The 17,924-nt window shown below is 52.7% G+C and overlaps 6 protein-coding genes across 6 annotated transcripts; 5 read left to right on the top strand and 1 right to left on the bottom strand.

The window, feature by feature from the left end:
- Positions 1-26: 26 nt before the first annotated feature.
- J4E87_002628 (uncharacterized protein) lies at positions 27-2,105 on the top strand (the record flags this gene model as incomplete). The annotated part of the gene is made up of 8 exons (XM_049374264.1): positions 27-143; positions 192-262; positions 316-339; positions 399-488; positions 550-632; positions 696-1,096; positions 1,168-1,497; positions 1,554-2,105. The coding sequence occupies 8 exons, from the start codon at positions 27-29 to the stop codon at positions 2,103-2,105; spliced, it is 1,668 nt and encodes a 555-aa protein (XP_049236404.1).
- Positions 2,106-4,276: 2,171 nt separating this feature from the next.
- J4E87_002627 (uncharacterized protein) lies at positions 4,277-5,981 on the bottom strand (the record flags this gene model as incomplete). The annotated part of the gene is made up of 2 exons (XM_049374263.1): positions 4,277-5,383; positions 5,430-5,981. 2 exons carry the CDS (start codon positions 5,979-5,981, stop codon positions 4,277-4,279), a joined length of 1,659 nt encoding a protein of 552 aa, XP_049236403.1.
- A 762-nt stretch (positions 5,982-6,743) lies between these two features.
- Positions 6,744-7,596, top strand: J4E87_002626 (uncharacterized protein; the record flags this gene model as incomplete). The annotated part of the gene is made up of 2 exons (XM_049374262.1): positions 6,744-6,909; positions 6,956-7,596. 2 exons carry the CDS (start codon positions 6,744-6,746, stop codon positions 7,594-7,596), a joined length of 807 nt encoding a protein of 268 aa, XP_049236402.1.
- Positions 7,597-7,898: 302 nt separating this feature from the next.
- On the top strand, positions 7,899-9,455 carry J4E87_002625 (uncharacterized protein; the record flags this gene model as incomplete). Its single annotated transcript, XM_049374261.1, has 2 exons — positions 7,899-8,243; positions 8,307-9,455. 2 exons carry the CDS (start codon positions 7,899-7,901, stop codon positions 9,453-9,455), a joined length of 1,494 nt encoding a protein of 497 aa, XP_049236401.1.
- A 549-nt stretch (positions 9,456-10,004) lies between these two features.
- J4E87_002624 (uncharacterized protein) lies at positions 10,005-11,523 on the top strand (the record flags this gene model as incomplete). The annotated part of the gene is made up of 6 exons (XM_049374260.1): positions 10,005-10,020; positions 10,078-10,187; positions 10,238-10,407; positions 10,459-10,536; positions 10,592-10,773; positions 10,820-11,523. 6 exons carry the CDS (start codon positions 10,005-10,007, stop codon positions 11,521-11,523), a joined length of 1,260 nt encoding a protein of 419 aa, XP_049236400.1.
- A 3,983-nt stretch (positions 11,524-15,506) lies between these two features.
- J4E87_002623 (uncharacterized protein) lies at positions 15,507-17,336 on the top strand (the record flags this gene model as incomplete). Its single annotated transcript, XM_049374259.1, has 3 exons — positions 15,507-15,714; positions 15,770-17,003; positions 17,051-17,336. The coding sequence occupies 3 exons, from the start codon at positions 15,507-15,509 to the stop codon at positions 17,334-17,336; spliced, it is 1,728 nt and encodes a 575-aa protein (XP_049236399.1).
- Positions 17,337-17,924: the final 588 nt, after the last annotated feature.

Below are 17,924 nucleotides of genomic sequence, written 5' to 3'. Positions count from 1 at the left end.
ACACTTGTACTCGTATTGGTGGCACGATGGCATTCTCTTCGACTAAATCCAGTGATCCGGAACTAAATACTACAAGGCCACGTTCTAGCGACAAGCACGATGATCTTGCTCTGGCAAGATTGGGGAAGAAAGCTGTACTGAAGGTATGTATCCCTCTGCATTGATCACGAACATGGCTGATGCAAGTACAGCGCCGCTTCGGCTTCCTATCTATCCTCGGTTTCAGCTGCACCGTCTTGATCACCTGGGAAGGATCTCTTGTGTAAGTCGTACTACCTCGTACTACACGTTGACACGTCGCTGACAGTTTCTCAGGCTGTTCCTGGTCGGCTTCCAGAAGTGAGTACACACCATAACACAGCATATCGACCATGAGACAGTTGTGCTGAAAGAAGCAGTGGCGGCCCCGCTGGTGTCATCTATGGCTACCTCATCGTATGGCTCGGCACCGTATCTGTGTTCATGGTGCTCAGCGAGCTTGTTTCAATGTGAGTTACGATCGGAAGCCGGGTCTTTTGACGCTGAGGCAATTGCTAACATTCATCAAAGGGCACCTACGTCTGGTGGTCAATACCACTGGGTGTCCATGCTCGCACCAAAAAGCTCTCAAAAACTGCTGAGTTACATCTCAGGTGTGTAAACTTTAAACTCGACGATCTTTATCGATGGCGTGTGCTAACGCAACTTCCCCGCAGGATGGCTCACTCTCTGTGGCTGGCTAGCATCACTCGGGTCCGGCGCTTTCCTCACCGGTGGCCTCATTCAAGGCCTTCTCATGCTCTGCCAACCCGATAGCTACGTCCCTCAGAACTGGCACGTCACTCTCCTCTACTGGGCCATCATCGCGTTTTGCGTCTTTATCAACATTGCTGCTGGATGGCTACTACCCAAGTTCGAAGGAGCGCTATTGGTGTTACATATCCTTGGTTTCTTCGCCATCTTGATCCCTTTGCTGGTCCTTGGGCCACAGGGCAATGCGAAAGAGACCTTTACCACGTTCGTAAACATGGGACATTGGCAGACTCAGGGGTTGAGCTTTTGTATTGGCATTATGGGGAGTGTCTTTGCGTTTGTTGGCGGTGATGGGCCGATTCATGTGAGTGTCTTCCTACTTGAGATCACTTCTAGCATCTGGCTTTCAAGCAAGATACTAACACATCATCACAGCTGTCTGAGGAAATTCAAAACGCACAGATCGTCGTACCTCGCTCCATCATGACTGGTATCGCCATCAATGGATCTCTTGGCTTCGTCATGATGGTCACCGTGCTCTTACGGATGGGTGATCTCGACACTGTACTTCTAGAGAACCCGGCGTTCCCTTTTATGGCTATCTTCCACCGTGCCGTTCAATCACGCTCTGGCGCCGCTGTCATGGCATCCATCGTCATGGTGCTGACCATCAGTGCGAATGTGGGCTTCTCCGCATCGACCTCGAGAATTTGCTGGGCGTTCGCTAGAGACCGTGGTCTACCTGGATGGAGAACCTTGAGCAAGGTATGCATACTTCAAAGCCCTGCGTTTGAAAGAAAAGTAGTATTAACATCAACCAGGTCAGCGACCGTACATCCATCCCCGTCTACGCCGTAGCCTTCACAAGCTTCATCGCTTGCCTTCTCGCACTAGTAAACATCGGATCCACCACCGCCTTCAACGGCGTAATCTCTGTCGCTATTGCCGGCCTCTTCTCCTCCTACCTTCTCACATCCTCTCTTCTCCTCTACCGCCGCTGCACCGGCGCCATCCTCCCACCCAGTGAATCTTTCGACACAGACAGCCAATCCACAACTAGCGACGGCATGGTCCGCGCTGTATGGGGCCCCTGGCGTCTGCCCGGCGCAATAGGCATCGCTAATAACATCTTCGCCTGTGCTTATCTCAGCTTCGTCTTCTTCTTCAGTTTCTGGCCTTCCTTTGCGGAGGTTACGCCTGCGAACATGAATTGGGCGATCTTGGTAACGGGTACGATAGCGGTCATTAGTGCAATTTATTATGCGGTTTGGGCGAGGAAGACGTATCATGGGCCTGTTGTTGAGATCGATGAGCGAGATTTGAGTGGGAGGGTCAGTGTCGTGGAGCAGCGTCTTGAGATGGGTAGTAAGTAGATGGATTGAGGTTGGATTGTTGTACCGTACGTAACAGGCGGCTAGAGTATTTCAATACCGGGATGTAATATATCTAGTCAGAAGTCCGAGATTTTACAAAGAAGTCGTTCTTGCCATCCTCTTCACATAGGCTTCCCACCATAGGGCAAGTCCTGAGGCCTTTACACATCCCGTTTACCCCAACTTATCATCCACAATCTCAACCCTCACACCATCCCCAAGTTCCTCCAAAAACGTCCTGCGTATCCCCTCCCTCTCCCTCTCCCCCACACCAGAAACATCCCTCAACACGACTACCTTCAATCTCGGCAGTCCACAAAGCATGATGTACTCCCGGATCCACAACCATCTCCCCGTCGGATAATATTCATGGTCCGTAACAACCAACTCAATCCTGTTCCTCTGTCCAATCGTAAACCTATGTAGCATAGAATGGAAACCCGCGAGTACCGTTGCGCCGAAGGTGTTGTGGATGAAGGGGTAGTAGGCTCCTAGGTCACATCGGATTTGGCGGCAGACGAGCGGGAGGTTGATGGCTAGCTTCTTGGGGATGGGGTGCATTTCCCAGGTTTTTTGGTGGGGTGGACGGCATCCTAGTCGTTTCTTCTTCTCGTTAGTGGGAAGGGTTACGAGGTAGATTTCATGGCCGCCTAGGGCGTAGTAGTAGATTTGGTTTCGGATTTCGCTGGGGAGACGGAGGAAGGGTGAGTTTAGTTGGTTCTGTGAGGCGATGGCTTGGTGGGCGGCGGAGATGGGTTTTGAGGTTCTTGGTGACATGGTGGTGGTGTTGAGACCGAGAGGAAAGTGGTATGGAGGGATGGGACTGAGATATAAAGCTATATAACCCTATGTGAGAAGAACGTTTTTCCCGAAAAGGACAGCCCCAAGAGCATGACCCGTGGGTGGCCAGACTCGTACTTCTCGAAGTGAGTCAGTACCAAAGTATCACTACGAATCATCGAATCAACAGCTGTGTATTGGAAAGTAGGACATACACATCCGTACCCAATAGTAAGCACAAGAAGTCCACTTATCCTCTCTTCGGTACCAACGAACACCTACCCTACCCCATCTACATCTCTGTTCCATTTCAAAACTTCCTCATAGCATCATTAACCAGATCCGCACCAAACGTCGCTCCAGCCCCGTAAACCGCCGCATTCCCAAATTTATGCGCTAGTTTACTCGCCCATTCGTGGTGCTATCTTTCAGTCAGCTTCCCTAACTTCCAAAAATCATTTGCAGACTTTTTTCCTCTTCTCTTTCCTGCCTTTGAAGCTCATAGTCTCATGTAGCTTGAGGCACTGAATTTAGTAGAATAAAGGCATACCTTTGGATGGTTCGGATTCGCCGGATGCGCCGGATCCTGCGCTTGTTGCGCGACAAGCGCAGGGTTGAATTGATTTCCTCCATCTACGTACTTGGGATCGATGTATTGCGAGGGTTGGCCATTTGGTTGCTGAGTACACGTCAGTTGACATCTGCTCTTCGTCTGCATTCATGAACTCTCTTCTTCATTTTTTAAGCCCAATGATGAGACAAGCAGACAAGAAAAAGGTAGGAAAGATGTAGTAGAAAGCATACGTACAGGTAACTGCGCCTGAATAGACTGCAACTGCGGCGGGGCCAAAACACCACTTGAGACGAGATACTCTAGTTCCGTCCTGATAGTACTGATGGAGCGGTTGATCTGCGCTGCGTCTGGCATTTTGATGGTATGCTCTCCTTTCCAACAACTAAGAATAAGAGGGAATAGATGAAGTTATTACAAGGGAAGCAGTAAGAAGAGGAGTAGTTCACTGCCAAGTTGATGCGTGTTGCTTGGCAGAAAGCTTGATTGAGATACGATCGAGGCGTCGATGGTGGGGGGTGGGGGATGTGCAAGTGACGTCAATATTCTAGACTGCTGGTTCCGTCCGGAGCATACACGCAGCTTTTAAACCATACGAGAGAAAGTTCAATGTATAACTTTCATTCAATAGCTTATACTAGCGAGCATGATCTCGCATCTCTATACGATATACAATTCTATAGTCCTTCCCATCCAACAATATCGGAACAGGGTATTTTCTATGGACCTTCTTTCGGGACGCCAATGACAAGAGATTTCGTAGCTATACACAACAAAAGTAGAGAGGTGGTCTTGTTTGATGGGTGACCTGTCTTTCTTTCTACTCCTTCTTCGCCTCAGCGGGCTTCTCGCCCTTGCCGGTAGGGTCATCCATCTTCAAGGCGCGCTCATCTTGTTCGGCACGCTCGGCGCTTCCACCGGCGGCATCACCAGCGCTGGCCTCGGCTTCTTTGCTCTCCTCTTCGGCCTTGGCTTCCTTTGCCTCCTGTGCGTCTCGGGCAGGCTTCTCGTCGATGTCCTCGTGGTCCTTGGGCGAGGCTGTAGCCTTGTTCTCAACGGTCTCGGTTTGCTCGTTCTCCTCGTTGATGAGTTCTTGCTGCTCCTTGAGGACCTCAAGACGCTGCTTGTTGGTTGCGGCACCTTCGGCGTTGCGGACCTCGAGATCCATTTCGTGGTACAGCTCCTCAGGAATACTGGAGAGGACGGCTTCCAAAGCATCAATTTGAGAGGTCATCTCTGTCTCCTTGCCCTGGGCGTAAACGAATGCGTTGGAGAGCACGAGAAGAGTTGATGGAACGCCATGCTTCAGGCGGAGATCGAGCCAGCTAGTGAGGTCGTCCCGTAACCGGCCAGGAGAGACACCGTAGGTTCGTAGACCGCGGCTGGCACAGGCAGTCTGGAGCTCGGGAACGGAGAGACTTTCAACACCTTCGTAGGCAATGGCTCGGTCGTCACGCTTGATCTGGCGCATGCGCACGCGGACCTGGTAGCGCAGGAAGTTGTCTGTACCGAAAGAGGTGATGTTCATGTAGCGGCAGATGGAAACCAGCTGAGGGCGAGACAAATTGTCCAGGGTGAGGTCGTCCTTGAAAATCTTGCACACCTTGATGATCTCCTCTGGTGTTGGCTTCTCTCCCGTGGTGCGCACCTTGCGGAAGAATTCGGCAAACTCCTCTGTCTGCGCGTTCTCAGCAGAGACAGGCAGACCAGTCTCCTTGAGTGTTTGACGAAGGAAGTCGCTAACGTCCTTTCGGGTCGCTCGGAGCGTCTGGGCTTTGGTGTCCTTGGCCGACTGACCCTCGTACGTGCTGGGCAGCATGTTGGGGAAGAGCTTGAGCGCTACAGGGAGCAGCAGTTCGGCGAAGGGGACGATGACGAAGGGCAGGAAAGGTACCAAGCGGGCCAGATCCTGTACGGTACGTTGCAACTAGGTCTGTTAGTAAAATTCACAAATACTGGCTTCAAACACGTACTTGTCGACGCTCACGGCGGGTAAGCTCGTACCCAGCTGCCATCTTGAGAGCGAGTTTGGAGCTAATCCGGACCTCGAAGCCCAGCAGCTTGGTGCCATCCCAGTAGTGGACCAATTCCTTCTTGACCTTTTGCCAGACGGTCAACTTCTTCTTCTCTGCGTCCCTTTTGGCCAGAATCTTCTTCTCGTCCTTGGACTCAGCAGCCGACTTGTCCATCTTCAGCTCGCTCAATGTTTGCACATCTTGCGCGGGTGTCTTCGGGTTGGATGTTGCGCCAGACTTGGGAATGATGGGGTCTGATTTCTCGACAGACTGTTTTGACTGTTGCTGGGGCTTGAGGAGGTGCTGGTTGGCCTGCTTGGGGTCGAAACCAGGAGGCGGGTAGTTTTGCGCATTGTTCGATGTCGACTCAGTTTGGAGGGCGCGTAGCGGAATGAGGATGCGAATCGCGGGTGAGTTCCTCAGCATAGGGCGATGAGCTCTGGTAGTGGTCCTGATGCCCGCTCGGAATACTGCGGGCGCTGCCCTGGAGGCAGTGCGACCGGCGTACATTGCGCCGGGGGAAGTGTAGGGAGTGACGTATATGGTACAACGATTAAAGTAGTGTGGGTAGTGAATCAACAGATGAAGGGCAGAAAAGAGAAGGCTGTGTGTGTGTGTTGGGAATTTGATGCAAGGAGTGTGGAGTGATGCAGCTCTGAGAAAATGGGTTCCTCTGACGTTGCGTCTTCGGACTTAGTCTCAGGGACCGCCGGGCGATCTGCTGGGTAAAGCTTGGTCGCCACCAACGGGCGCATAAGCCATTCGCCTGACGCGCATCATGGTGACAGCTAGGAAGATACCGGATGGACGCATGACATGTGCGCCATGGGACGCTACAGGCAGGCAGCAACATGTACCTCGGATTTGTACGAAGAGACGTAAGGGCCAATGGGTATTCTCTCTGTCGGCATATTGTCGCCAATTGGCCGAGGCGCTGGGGTCTCCGATGTCCGCAAGAACGACAGCGCGGCTTGCGAATGGCATGCCGTGAATGCTGGGCCGTCCCCTCACTCCACGCCTATCCGACGGTAATCGTCCCTCTCCCATCTTAACCCAGGTTCCGCGTCTGGGCACTCCATAATTCCTCCTGTCACTTCTCTCCGTACCCTAGTTCCGATCCTCCATTTCATTCCACACAATTTTCGCCATGGATTTGTTTTAGTAACTACGAGCCCTCGAGCTTTATTCACCGTACCGACCTGGACTATCCCCAGCAGCATATTTCTAGAGTCGCTTCTATAGCATACAGCAGCGACAACACACATTACAACAATGACTGTCCAACGGTTGTCCAAGGCCGCCAGGATCATACTGGTCGGCGCGCCTGGCGTCGGGAAGGGAACTCAGACGGAGCGCATGATGAAAAAATTCCCTGAGCTCTCGTCAATCAGCTCCGGCGATTTGCTGAGGAAGAATGTTCGGGAGCGGACACCTCTCGGTATGCGCGTTGCTCTCTCCGTACCGAAAAATGCTGACTTGCGCAGGCATACACGCCGAATCCACGATGAAGGCTGGCAAACTAGTACCCGACGCTATGATCCTGCGCCTCATCGTCAACGAACTCACGAACCGCGGTTGGATACGAGACAACGCTTTGCGGCCATATGCGCTCAACTTCAGCTCCATGGACGTGCCAGAGACGACGGTAGATGCAGTCATGATCCCCTCGGCGGTACGGGCTCCCCGCTACACCTTCTCCAACAGGCCGTCGGCTTCATTCATACTCGATGGCTTCCCCAGAACCGCCGTTCAAGCGATCCAACTCGACAACATCGTACCCATCAACATGGTAGTAAACCTCAACACCCCGAGTGACATCATCATCGATCGGATATGCAACCGTTGGGTACACGAGGCATCGGGACGTGTCTACAACACCACATTCAATGCGCCAAAGGTAGATGGCAAGGATGATATCACGGGCGAGCCGCTGACACAAAGAGCGGATGATGACCCAGAGGTGTGGAAGGCGCGGTTGAAAAACTTCAAGGAGCACAGCGAGCCTCTGCTGGAGCATTACGACAAGCTTGGCGTGCTCTGGACGGTCAACGGGAACAGCAGCGACGAAATTACCCCGCAGCTTTTTGAAGAGTTCAGCAAGCGCTTCGGCGCCCATGACGATTGATGTGTTTTCCATGTCTCGAATTAGGTCTTGGTTGGTTAAAGGTCACTTACGATACCTCTGTTTTCTCTCATCAGGGTGGGCTATGTTTGGCGGCATTTCGGTGTGGACGCGGCAATTGCGCGTTTGTTAGACAAGTCGCACTTTCTCCATTCACTGTAGATGCTTGGTGACCCTCCATGGTTGTGGCGGTTAGCTGCACTCGTTATACACTATTAATCATTCTTGCAAAGCTCGCTCACTATATCATGGTCGCTGTAAAAGACTCTCATTCGCTTTATAGCAGCGCGGACGACCTTGAAGCCATGTACGAGCGCGTCAGGAATCGTGCGCCCACCTTGGAGGGCGCTAAGCCCGGGTACCCAGCCGACGTCACCGATTCACCTCCGAGCTGTCCAACACAGCCCACGCCAACAAGCCCGCCATACCAGTTTGACGATCTGCTCGACGACCCCGAATACGACCAGATTAGCGACTTTGAAGAGCTTGAGAAGAGCCGCCTCATATACATCCGCGATCCGCAGGAGGTCCGTAGACGCGCAATGGCGGCCGACTTCAGCGAAGGGCGCCTGGAGACGTTTGTCGGCAGCCCGCAGAAAGAGCTGCCAGGCACACCAAACCAATATGTCTCGTACCTAGTAACTACAAAGGTGTGCCTCTTGCTGCAGCTCCACTATTCCTACGTGTTCGGGGTCTAACAAACATCCCCGCAGTCCGACTTCCAGTCCTTCCAGAAACCCGAATTCTCCGTCCGCCGCCGCTTCACAGACTTCGTCTTCCTCTGGAAACAGCTCTCGAAAGAGTACCCGCAATGCGCCGTCCCGCCGCTGCCCGACAAGCACAAGATGGAGTATGTGCGTGGAGACCGCTTTGGTCCGGACTTCATGCAGAGACGCGCCCACTCGCTGCACCGCTTCCTCAAGCGGATATCACTGCATCCAGTTCTACGGAGAGCGGCTCTGGTCATCAACTTCCTGGAGAGCCCGGATTGGAATCAACACATGAAGGGACGGTCATCAAGAGCTGCAAGCGGCTCCGACCAGGGCGGCGGCGGCTTCGTGGATGCTGTCACAGAAAGCCTCATCAACACCTTTAGCAAGATTCACAAGCCGGACCAGCGCTTCATCGAAGTTGTCGAGCGTGCCAACAAGCTCGGCGAGGATCTGAACAATGTGGAGAAGGTTACCGTCAAGGTAGCCAGGCGACAGGGTGATCTGGAGACCGACTACGCCGATCTAGCGACGCAGTGCCAAAAGCTGACGACTATGGAACCTGCGGTCGAAGGCAACCTGACATCCTTCGCTGCTTCTGTAAATACCACCTCACAGGGGTTCAAGTCTATCCGCGACCACACAGACCAGAACTACCTCACTAGTCTGCGCGACATGGACGCATACATCCAAGCCGTCAAGACACTACTCCGCACACGAGAAGCCAAGCAGCTCGATTTCGAACAGCTGAGTGAGTACCTTGCCAAATCTGCCGCGGATCGGGATTCGTTGGCTAGCGCGACAGGGGCCGGCATGGGCGCGTCTGGCTTCCTGCGATCCAAGGTAGAAGACTTCCGGGGTATCGATCACGACCAAGCGCGCCGGCAACGGGTCCGCAAACTGGAGGTTGAGATCGAGCGACTCACGGGCGAAGTTGAGCTGGCGAAGAAAAACAGCGAGGCCTTTGACGAGCATACCGTCAAGGAGGTACAGGACTTTGAGCGCATCAAAGCGGTCGAATTTAAGGATACTCTGGGCGATCTTGCCGATGCGCATGTCGACTTCTTCCAGGGCACTATCGAGACGTGGGAGAAATTCCTGGAAGACATGCGCAGGGAGGAGGACCAGAGGAAGGCTGCTGCGGAATCATAGAACGATAACCGACGCGGACCTACTTTGAAGGAACGACCGGCGCCCACGCCCGTTGATGCGCCGTCCGAGTTGAGGTACAGATTTGGAGTTTTTGAGTGAGTTAGCGGAAGGCAGGGTGAGCCTCCACATGACAAAGCTCAGTGTAAAGAGCTTGTACAGCAGTTTGTTCCGTTGGCATTTGTATGTAATGATAACCCATTGCGCATCAGTCTCAGACTAGCATCTCAAGTACTTTGTTTTTGTACTGTGTAATGCTCTCACCAGGCCGGGCTGTGATCTTCACGTGCAAGAGCGATTGGAGCCAAGCGATGACGTGCAATCTCGCATGGCACCAACCCTTGCAGATGGCTCTACCGAGCCGACGGACCCGTACCCTTTAGAAGTTTGACGCCCGCCAGAGCCATCCCGTTGTTCATCCCATCCCACAAGAGACAGGCGGCACCTGCAGCGCATATTCCCCGCTTCACCACATGGCCACGACCCTTATATAAATTAATCCGCCCCGCCAAACTCATGTCTCTCCCACACCCCGTCACACACAATCCCGCCATGCCGCCGAGCAAAGGTACGCCCCCTTGACGATCCACGGACGCGCATCTAGCTAACATGTTTAATTGCGCAGAAACCGCGAGGCATGAGTGCGTCTCCGAAGATGCGCTGCAACACCTCAGGACGTACAAATACTCGAGCGTCGACAAATCCTTCATCTCCCGCTACATCCTCAAGCATTACGTACGCACCCTGCACCCGCGCAATCGCAACGCGCCCTGACGTGAACATAGTGGAATGCCTTTGTCGAGCTGCTGCCGCTATGGCTGGCGCCGAACCTCGTCACGTTATTAGGCTTCTTCTTCATCCTGGGCAACGTTGTGCTGCTCGAGCTTTACATTCCGGATCTGGTCGGACCAGCGCCCTCATGGGTATACTACAGCTTCGCCTTTGGCATGTGGATGTAAGAAACACAACAGCACAAGGGAGTGAGGGCTGCGCTAATCCCTTGCAGGTACTCCACCATGGACAACGTCGACGGAAAGCAAGCGCGCCGAACCGGCACCTCGAGCCCGCTGGGAGAACTTTTTGAGTACGTGATAAACACAGCCCAATGCGCCAATATCACGATACTGATTGTGACGTAGCCATGGGATTGATTCTTTGAACTGCACTTTGGCCAGTCTCCTCGAGACGGCGGCTGTTGGATACGGCTCGACCAAGATTGGCGCCTTTACTGCGCTGATCCCTGTGCTGCCCATGTTCTTCTCGACTTGGGAGACATACCATACCCATACGCTGTATTTGGGCTACTTCAACGGTCCTACAGGTACGTTAGCTGCTTGATTGGCGTGGAAATTACTGACTCCTCGCAGAGGGACTAATCCTCGCATGCACTTTCATCTGCATGTCCGGCTACTTCGGCCCAGAGATCTGGTCGAAACCCCTCGCGACCTATTTCCCATCCTACAAAGCAGAAATCGGCGACGTAACCCTTAAGGAACTCTGGGTACCCATCATCCTCTTCACCTTCTTCGCCGCCCACCTCCCCGCCTGCATCGTCAACGTAGCGAAAGCGCGTCGCTCCAGGAACGAGCCTCTGCTGCCCCTGCTCAAGGAATGGACACCACTAGTTATCTTCGTCGTCTCCACCATGGCCTGGCTAGGATCGCCCTACTCGAAACTACTAGAAGACAACCACCTCGTCCTCTACTGCCTAACCATGTCCCTAGTCTTCGGACGCATGACAACCAAGATCATCCTAGCGCATCTCACACATCAACCCTTCCCTTACTGGACCATCATGCTCGCTCCCATGATCGGAGGCGCCCTGCTCATCAACCACCCCTACTTCACCATCCCCGGCACGACGTTCGGTCCCATCTCCGCTAGCTTTGAACTCTGGTACCTACGCGCTTACTTCGTCTTCGCTGCTGTTGTATACGGCAAGTGGGCGCATTTGGTTATTACAAGTATTTGTGATTACCTCGGTATCAACTGTCTTACTATTCCTAAGAAGACGAGTGAGAAGAATGGGAGGGCAAATGGGGTTGTTGATGGAAAGGGCCGGACCGACTAAACATGTTCCTTGGCCCTGGACGAAAATCTGCGACACCACGACGAAAACCTTTCGACACGCATATACTGGGCGGCGCGTCTCCAATCAACTTTAGCGTTCATCCGCATCATATCGCAACGCATCGCAGCGCAAGCGATACTTCACGACTATCCGACAAAGACCGTACATTTGACGTTTTTGACGACCTGCTTTGGATATACACATTTTTATTAAGCCTTGTAATTAGCAATGCTGGATCGTATGGTGCGATTCCAGCTTGTTCTCACTTATTCATCATCAGTAGACTTTTTAATCGCGTTTTCAACAACGTTTGCATAGACAGAGGAAGGAAGAAGAAGAGGTTGTACAAAGGGGGAGGGGAAGGGGAAGATGTAGAGCTTAGGCTCAAGAATAAAGTAATGGATCTGAAGATCTGAAGTTGAAGCTGTTCAATGTTCATTGCTCGATGAGTGTTTCCAGCTGATTTCACTTGAGGTGTTTGGAGCAAGCAAGCATGCGAAGCACACGTCTTATAGCTTTGCCACCTACCCATGTAGATGGGAATTGAATCGAACTTTCATGCCGATACACCTCGATACGTACGATGACACCCGTACCATATCACATATTCAAGTCGCTATCATCGGAGGCTGCTAACACTCCGCTCACCACACGAAACCGTCTCGACTCCCCTCTCCTCCGCCTCCCCGGCGAAATCAGAAATATCATCTACGCCTACGCCTTCGCCGAACAATGCATCACCGTCTTCACCGTCTGGAAGTCACACTCTCCTCGCCTCCACCTCCACGTAGAACCCTTCGGTTATCCGAAACCCCCATCTCAGCGGTATCCACTCCACCACCTATTCGCAAGAAGGACGGTGTGTCGACAAATACATGCCGAGACGGCCGGATTCATCTTGCGACTGAATACGTTCGGGTTCCAATTTATTCAGACTATCGCCTCTTTTGTCAGGGGCATACCGCGTGACTATGTCAATCGGGTTGAAAATATACGTTTGGATTTCCATCCCGCTGCGGTGACGGCGGGTCATGTCAAGGAGATGGGGAAGTATGGGCTGGATTGGATGAAGGGGCTGAAGAGGTGCGTTGTTGTTACGCGGGATAGAGGGGAGGGACGGGAGGGGGCTGACAGGGCGCTTTGGGGGGACTTGGGGTTGAGTGAGCGGGGGTGTGAGGTGGTGTTTGAGGAAGGGGAGGCGTGGAAGTTGGATCCGGAGAGTGATAGTGATTGATGGAGATGACATCGCTCTATATTTTCTTCCTAGCACAAGACAAATTCTTGCTCTGATAAATGTTCGTCCTGCTGCTGATCGAAGATTTCTCCATCCATGAGCCCGTGAATGTAGCATTCTCCAATGAGTTGGTAGAGACCGTCATAGCATGGCCTTAGAACAACTGGCCAACAACAGCCGAGCAAAATAGCAACAACATCTCCCGGGCAAGTTTCTACCGGAGCCAACCCCACATAACCCGTTCTTGTCGTTATCAAAGATCTGTGATCTAGAGCACGTAGAACTGAACGCACACAGCGCAGGGTAGACACGATGTGCACATCTTGCTCGTTAGATTGTGGAAAGAAAGTTCGAAGTTTCTGGCCGCCGATACAGAAGTCTTCGTTGTATTTTCTGAATTTGTCCCATCTTTCAAAGTGACTCGATTGAGAAAGTTTGAGCAAATCCGGATTCGAGGGGATGTTGGCAAGGCTGTCGTTGGAGTCGCGACTCAGATTCCACGGGACTTTGAAGGCCAACTCTCCCGATACCTCAGGCTCGCCCATTTTAAAGCTCTGTTGAATTGTTTCTAATGTTTGACCGCTGTATCTATTGGAAGCAGTATTGAATCGCGTAGCATGAGAACCCAGAGGTGGCTCGGCTGCGATACCATCGACTGCGTCGACGTGAAATCCTCTGCATGCAAGATAAGTACGATCTTTTTCTTTCTCGATGAATCTGAATCGAGCAGGTATATCTCTGCTCGCTTGTTGAGGTATCATATAGTGGATGTAGCGTTGAAACGGCTTCCTCCAGTCAGGTACCCATGATGACCAGCCTTCCTCGGCCGCGATACCTTTTAAGACGATTTGATCCAATTTTCCCGATGCCTTGATAGCCGACTTCACATAGTTCGTATATACTTGCTGCACCGAGAGCGAGTAGTCTGGTGTTACACCTGCGGAGATGGCAGGATCTAGCAGGCCGAGTATGCTGTAAATTTTATCCCTCTCATCAGTTGCGTCGGCTTGACGAACGAGATCCAATAGCGATTTCGGGCTTATTCCAAAATCGGTCTTGAAGGTAAGCTCTGTGAGAACATGTATCCGCTCGGCCATGTCAAACGCTTCAGAGTGCAAATTATGGGAGAGTTGACAGTTGCTATGCTCAGAGCCCACTAAGTCCACTAGTGAAATCTGACTCCAACGGATGCCCCGCTGGATCATTCCCCTCGTCAGCTTAAGCTTCCCGCACAGAAAAAGAGTCGAATTGTGGTTCATGGCGAGCTCCTGGATGATCCAGCACCGTTTCCAATATGGCTTTTGTGTAAAAGCGAAGAGGCTGGGCCATACAGAAAGAAGCAAGTCGTTTGAAGGGTACCGTGTTTGCATTATCTGGACTGTGATCCTATCCATTTCCTCCTCTTGGCCCAGCCAGACTACCACAGCTCGAGCTCTACCGTATATCTCTTTCATGCGCTTGACCTGCTCGTTTCGCTCTTCGATATTTTCCTGGTCAATGCACAATGAATCTACCCAGTAGCACATGCCTAAAAGGGTCTCTTCCTGGTTCCACAACGCTCTCAAGGCTTCTTCGAGATTGCGTGAAACGCTTTTGCGAATACCGTTTATGTGGATAGCCTTTGTCTCGCCTGTATTACCCCACGTGTATGACAACGCTTCGAAATCTCCCCAGTCGTAACGAGAGCCGCTGCACTGAGCAGAGCCCGGATGTAGACCAGTATCTGTGGACTTGTTGAGGGTCGAGTCTCGCAGATCTACAGACTTGGCAAATCTATCCCATATTATCGGAAGTTTCTGACCTTGCCAGGAGTATTGGGCCAATTGTAAGCGGCGAGGAGTTCCCAGCGAGACGTTCCTGATGGAGCATTGAATGGTGTCTCCGGTTGAAACTGGGCTGGAAAGATTCAGAAACTTGAGAACACGAATTTCGTTCTTCGTCTTTTCAAGAGGCTTATACCATAGCTTGTGTTCCGTCGTGTCCAGAGGCTTGTCCCGCATGTTGTGTAGACAGAAGGAGGTAAAGACGTGTAATGGATAAGATACAGGTTGATCTAGCTCCTGATAACCTTGGGAAGTTTGTTGGAGTCGGATGCGCCGACAAAGCCAGACTTGTATTTGGGCATGTCAACGCAAAGTAAGGCTTATCAACGTGCTGCTTTTCGCATGCCGTAGCCAAGCCGCCTTTCGAAAGACGTAGAAACTTGGTCCTTTGCTATTACACTCACCGGTTGCCAAGGACATGAGTATATTCAAGGAGGTAGGGGACTGATTGGCTCATGTAGCTGTGGTGTGCATGAACCTTTCCGCACGTACCTATGAATAGGTTCCTCGACGCAGCAACCCCGTCATTATGCAGCGGGAGTTGTTATCGACGTAATATTCACGGTCCAACACCTGGTCGAGCCTGGCGTCTGCGTTGTGCATCACTCTCACCGGAACGCCATCTCTGTATGTAATCTCATGGCGGGTGTAGAGAGATGAGACAGTTGCGATATTCCGCGCATAATGCCTGGCAATCCGAGGAACGATCCAGACCAGTAAAGAAAGCAGGTTCAATATACTGTTGAGCCGTGATTACTTGAATGTTAGTGGGTAATGGCATCCAGCGTTCAGTGCTGGTGAGGGATGAGTGAAGGTGAGCGCGGGGTAGGCACCTTGGAATTTCGTTTCGTTAGCGCCGAATCTGACTGCCCACATAATTTCTGTGCGGCAACAACCAGCGCCCAGCATTACCGCAACTTCACACAATGGCACCCGCATCACTACTGGACCTCGTGTCCGCGCTGCCCGACACTGCAGGATGGGGCCCGCCAGTTACCAGCGAGTCGATGCTCGACGGCGTACCGTTCGCGCCTTACTCCAAGGCGGACAAGCTGGGGCGCATGGCCGACTGGACTGAGGGCAAGGACCGCGAGCGGGGAGGACGCCAGCAATACGGCAACCGCAACTACAGGGGTATGTTTGGACATGGTGAAGGAGAAAGGATACGGAAGCTAATGTGACTTGACAGACCAGCAGGTATACGGCGCCAACCAACAGACCAACCCCTTCGCCATCCAGGCCGCCGAAGAGGAGGCTACCTTCTCCGTCGTCGACAACACACGCACATCAGCCCGTGGCCGAGGATTTGGACGCGGCGGCGGCACCGTCTTCCGTGGACGTGGAGGAGCGCGAGGTGGGCAGGCGCAACGTGGTGGGCGGGGCACCTTCCAGCGTGTTGGTGGCCGCGGTGGAAACCAGTACGACAACCAGCGTGGTGGACGTGGCGGCAGAGGAGGACGTCGCTTTGGCTGGAGGGACGACAAGCCTCAGCGCAACCGCGATGCCTCCGTCCAGGTCAAGCCCGAATGGAACGTTATGGAGGAGATTGACTTCTCCCGTCTCAGCAAGCTCAACCTCGACACCCACGAGGGCGAGGACATCGACAACTACGGATTCCTCTACTACTACGACCGCAGCTACGACAAGCAGCCCGGTGCCAGGACCTCGGAGCGCAAACTCAACGTCCTCGACCGTGCCGCCTACAATGTCACCACATCCAGCGATCCTATCTTGCAAGAGCTCGCCGACAAGGACGAGGGCACTGTGTTCGCTACCGACGGTGTTCTTTCCATGCTCATGTGCGCCACCAAGTCGGTCTACTCCTGGGATTTGGTCTTCACCAAGCGGGGCAACAAGGTTTTCATCGACAAGCGCGATGGCTCAAGTCTGGACATGGTTACTGTCAACGAGAACGCCGCAGACGCGCCGCTTGAGATTTCCGAGGGCAACAAGGACTCTATCAACAGCCCTGGTGCTCTGATGCTGGAAGCCACACACATCAACAACATCTTCCCCCTCCAGGTCGTTACCGAGTCCGAGAGCCAGAAGGTCAGCATGCCCCACGAGCATCCCTTCTACAACGAGGAGGTCGAGACCGACCCACCAGCCTCCAAGGCCTACAGGTACCGCCGCTTCGATTTGTCCCTGGACAAGGACGAGGAGCCTCTGCACCTGGTTGTCCGGACGGAGTTGGACGCTGTTGTTAAGAACAACATCAACGGCGAGGACCAGTACCTGACCATCAAGGCTCTCAACGAGTTCGACAACAAGGCGCAAGGTGCTGGTGGAGCGCTCGACTGGAGGTCCAAGTTGGCTAGCCAGAGGGGTGCTGTTCTCGCCACTGAGATGAAGAACAACTCCTGCAAGCTTGCACGATGGACTACGCAGAGTATCTTGGCCAAGGCTGACACCATGAAGCTTGGGTACGTTTTTCAATCTGTTACATCCGACTCAACTAACATGACTACAGTTTCGTATCCCGTACCAACCCCAAGAACAACAACGACCACGTCATCCTCGGTGTCCTCACAGCCAAACCCCGCGACTTCGCCGCCCAGATGGCACTCAACCTCAACAACGGGTGGGCTATCGTCCGTACCATTGTTGACATGGTACTTCGCATGGACGAGGGGAAATACGTCCTGGTCAAGGACCCCAACAAGTCTCTTCTCCGCCTCTACTCAGTACCGATGCACACTTTCGAGGAGGAAGATATTGAGGAGATGCAGGCCCCGAACGAGGATGATGAGGAGTAATTTTTTGGGTCACAAAAAGGGATGCGGTTCTTTTCTTCAGCGATATCCGTAGGGATGGTTACATGATAGCATGCATGATAGACGACATACCATTGAATGACGGCGCTGGACGATGCTGTCCTCGAGCTGAACAAACACATTCAGTGATATGAACTTGAAGATCGAGAGGATATCCTTCGACTGTCTAACTCCGTTACATGCTAATCGACAAGTATGGTGATGCGTTCGTGAGAAGGTGCACAGACCTTACTCGCACCTGCCAAGTCGCGTCAATGAACCCGCTGAACCCTTCCTCGTCTACACTTGACCTCTTCCGTCCTCTCACGCAACAACAATCCGTGCGCGCTTTACTTGGATCGCTTTTGTATATATCTCTTACGATGGATTTTGAAAAACTCAAGATTTACCTGTTCGTACTCAACTATGGACGATGAACACGAGCTTTTGGTTCATATCTCCGCTCCGGCTACTCGACAAAACGACCAACTTTACCGCTCCTTGGCCGACGCTTATCTCGACTTTAGACCACATCGAAAAAACGTTGAGGAGACACCACAACACGATGTGTCGAGCCAAGTTGGTGCTTCC

Source organism: Alternaria ethzedia (genome assembly GCF_023757985.1).
Source record: "Alternaria ethzedia strain BMP 0044 chromosome Unknown scaffold_4, whole genome shotgun sequence".
NCBI classification, from domain to species: Eukaryota; Fungi; Ascomycota; class Dothideomycetes; order Pleosporales; family Pleosporaceae; genus Alternaria; species Alternaria ethzedia.
Note: the sequence above shows the minus strand (reverse complement) of the source record. Positions and strands in the feature narration are given on the sequence as shown.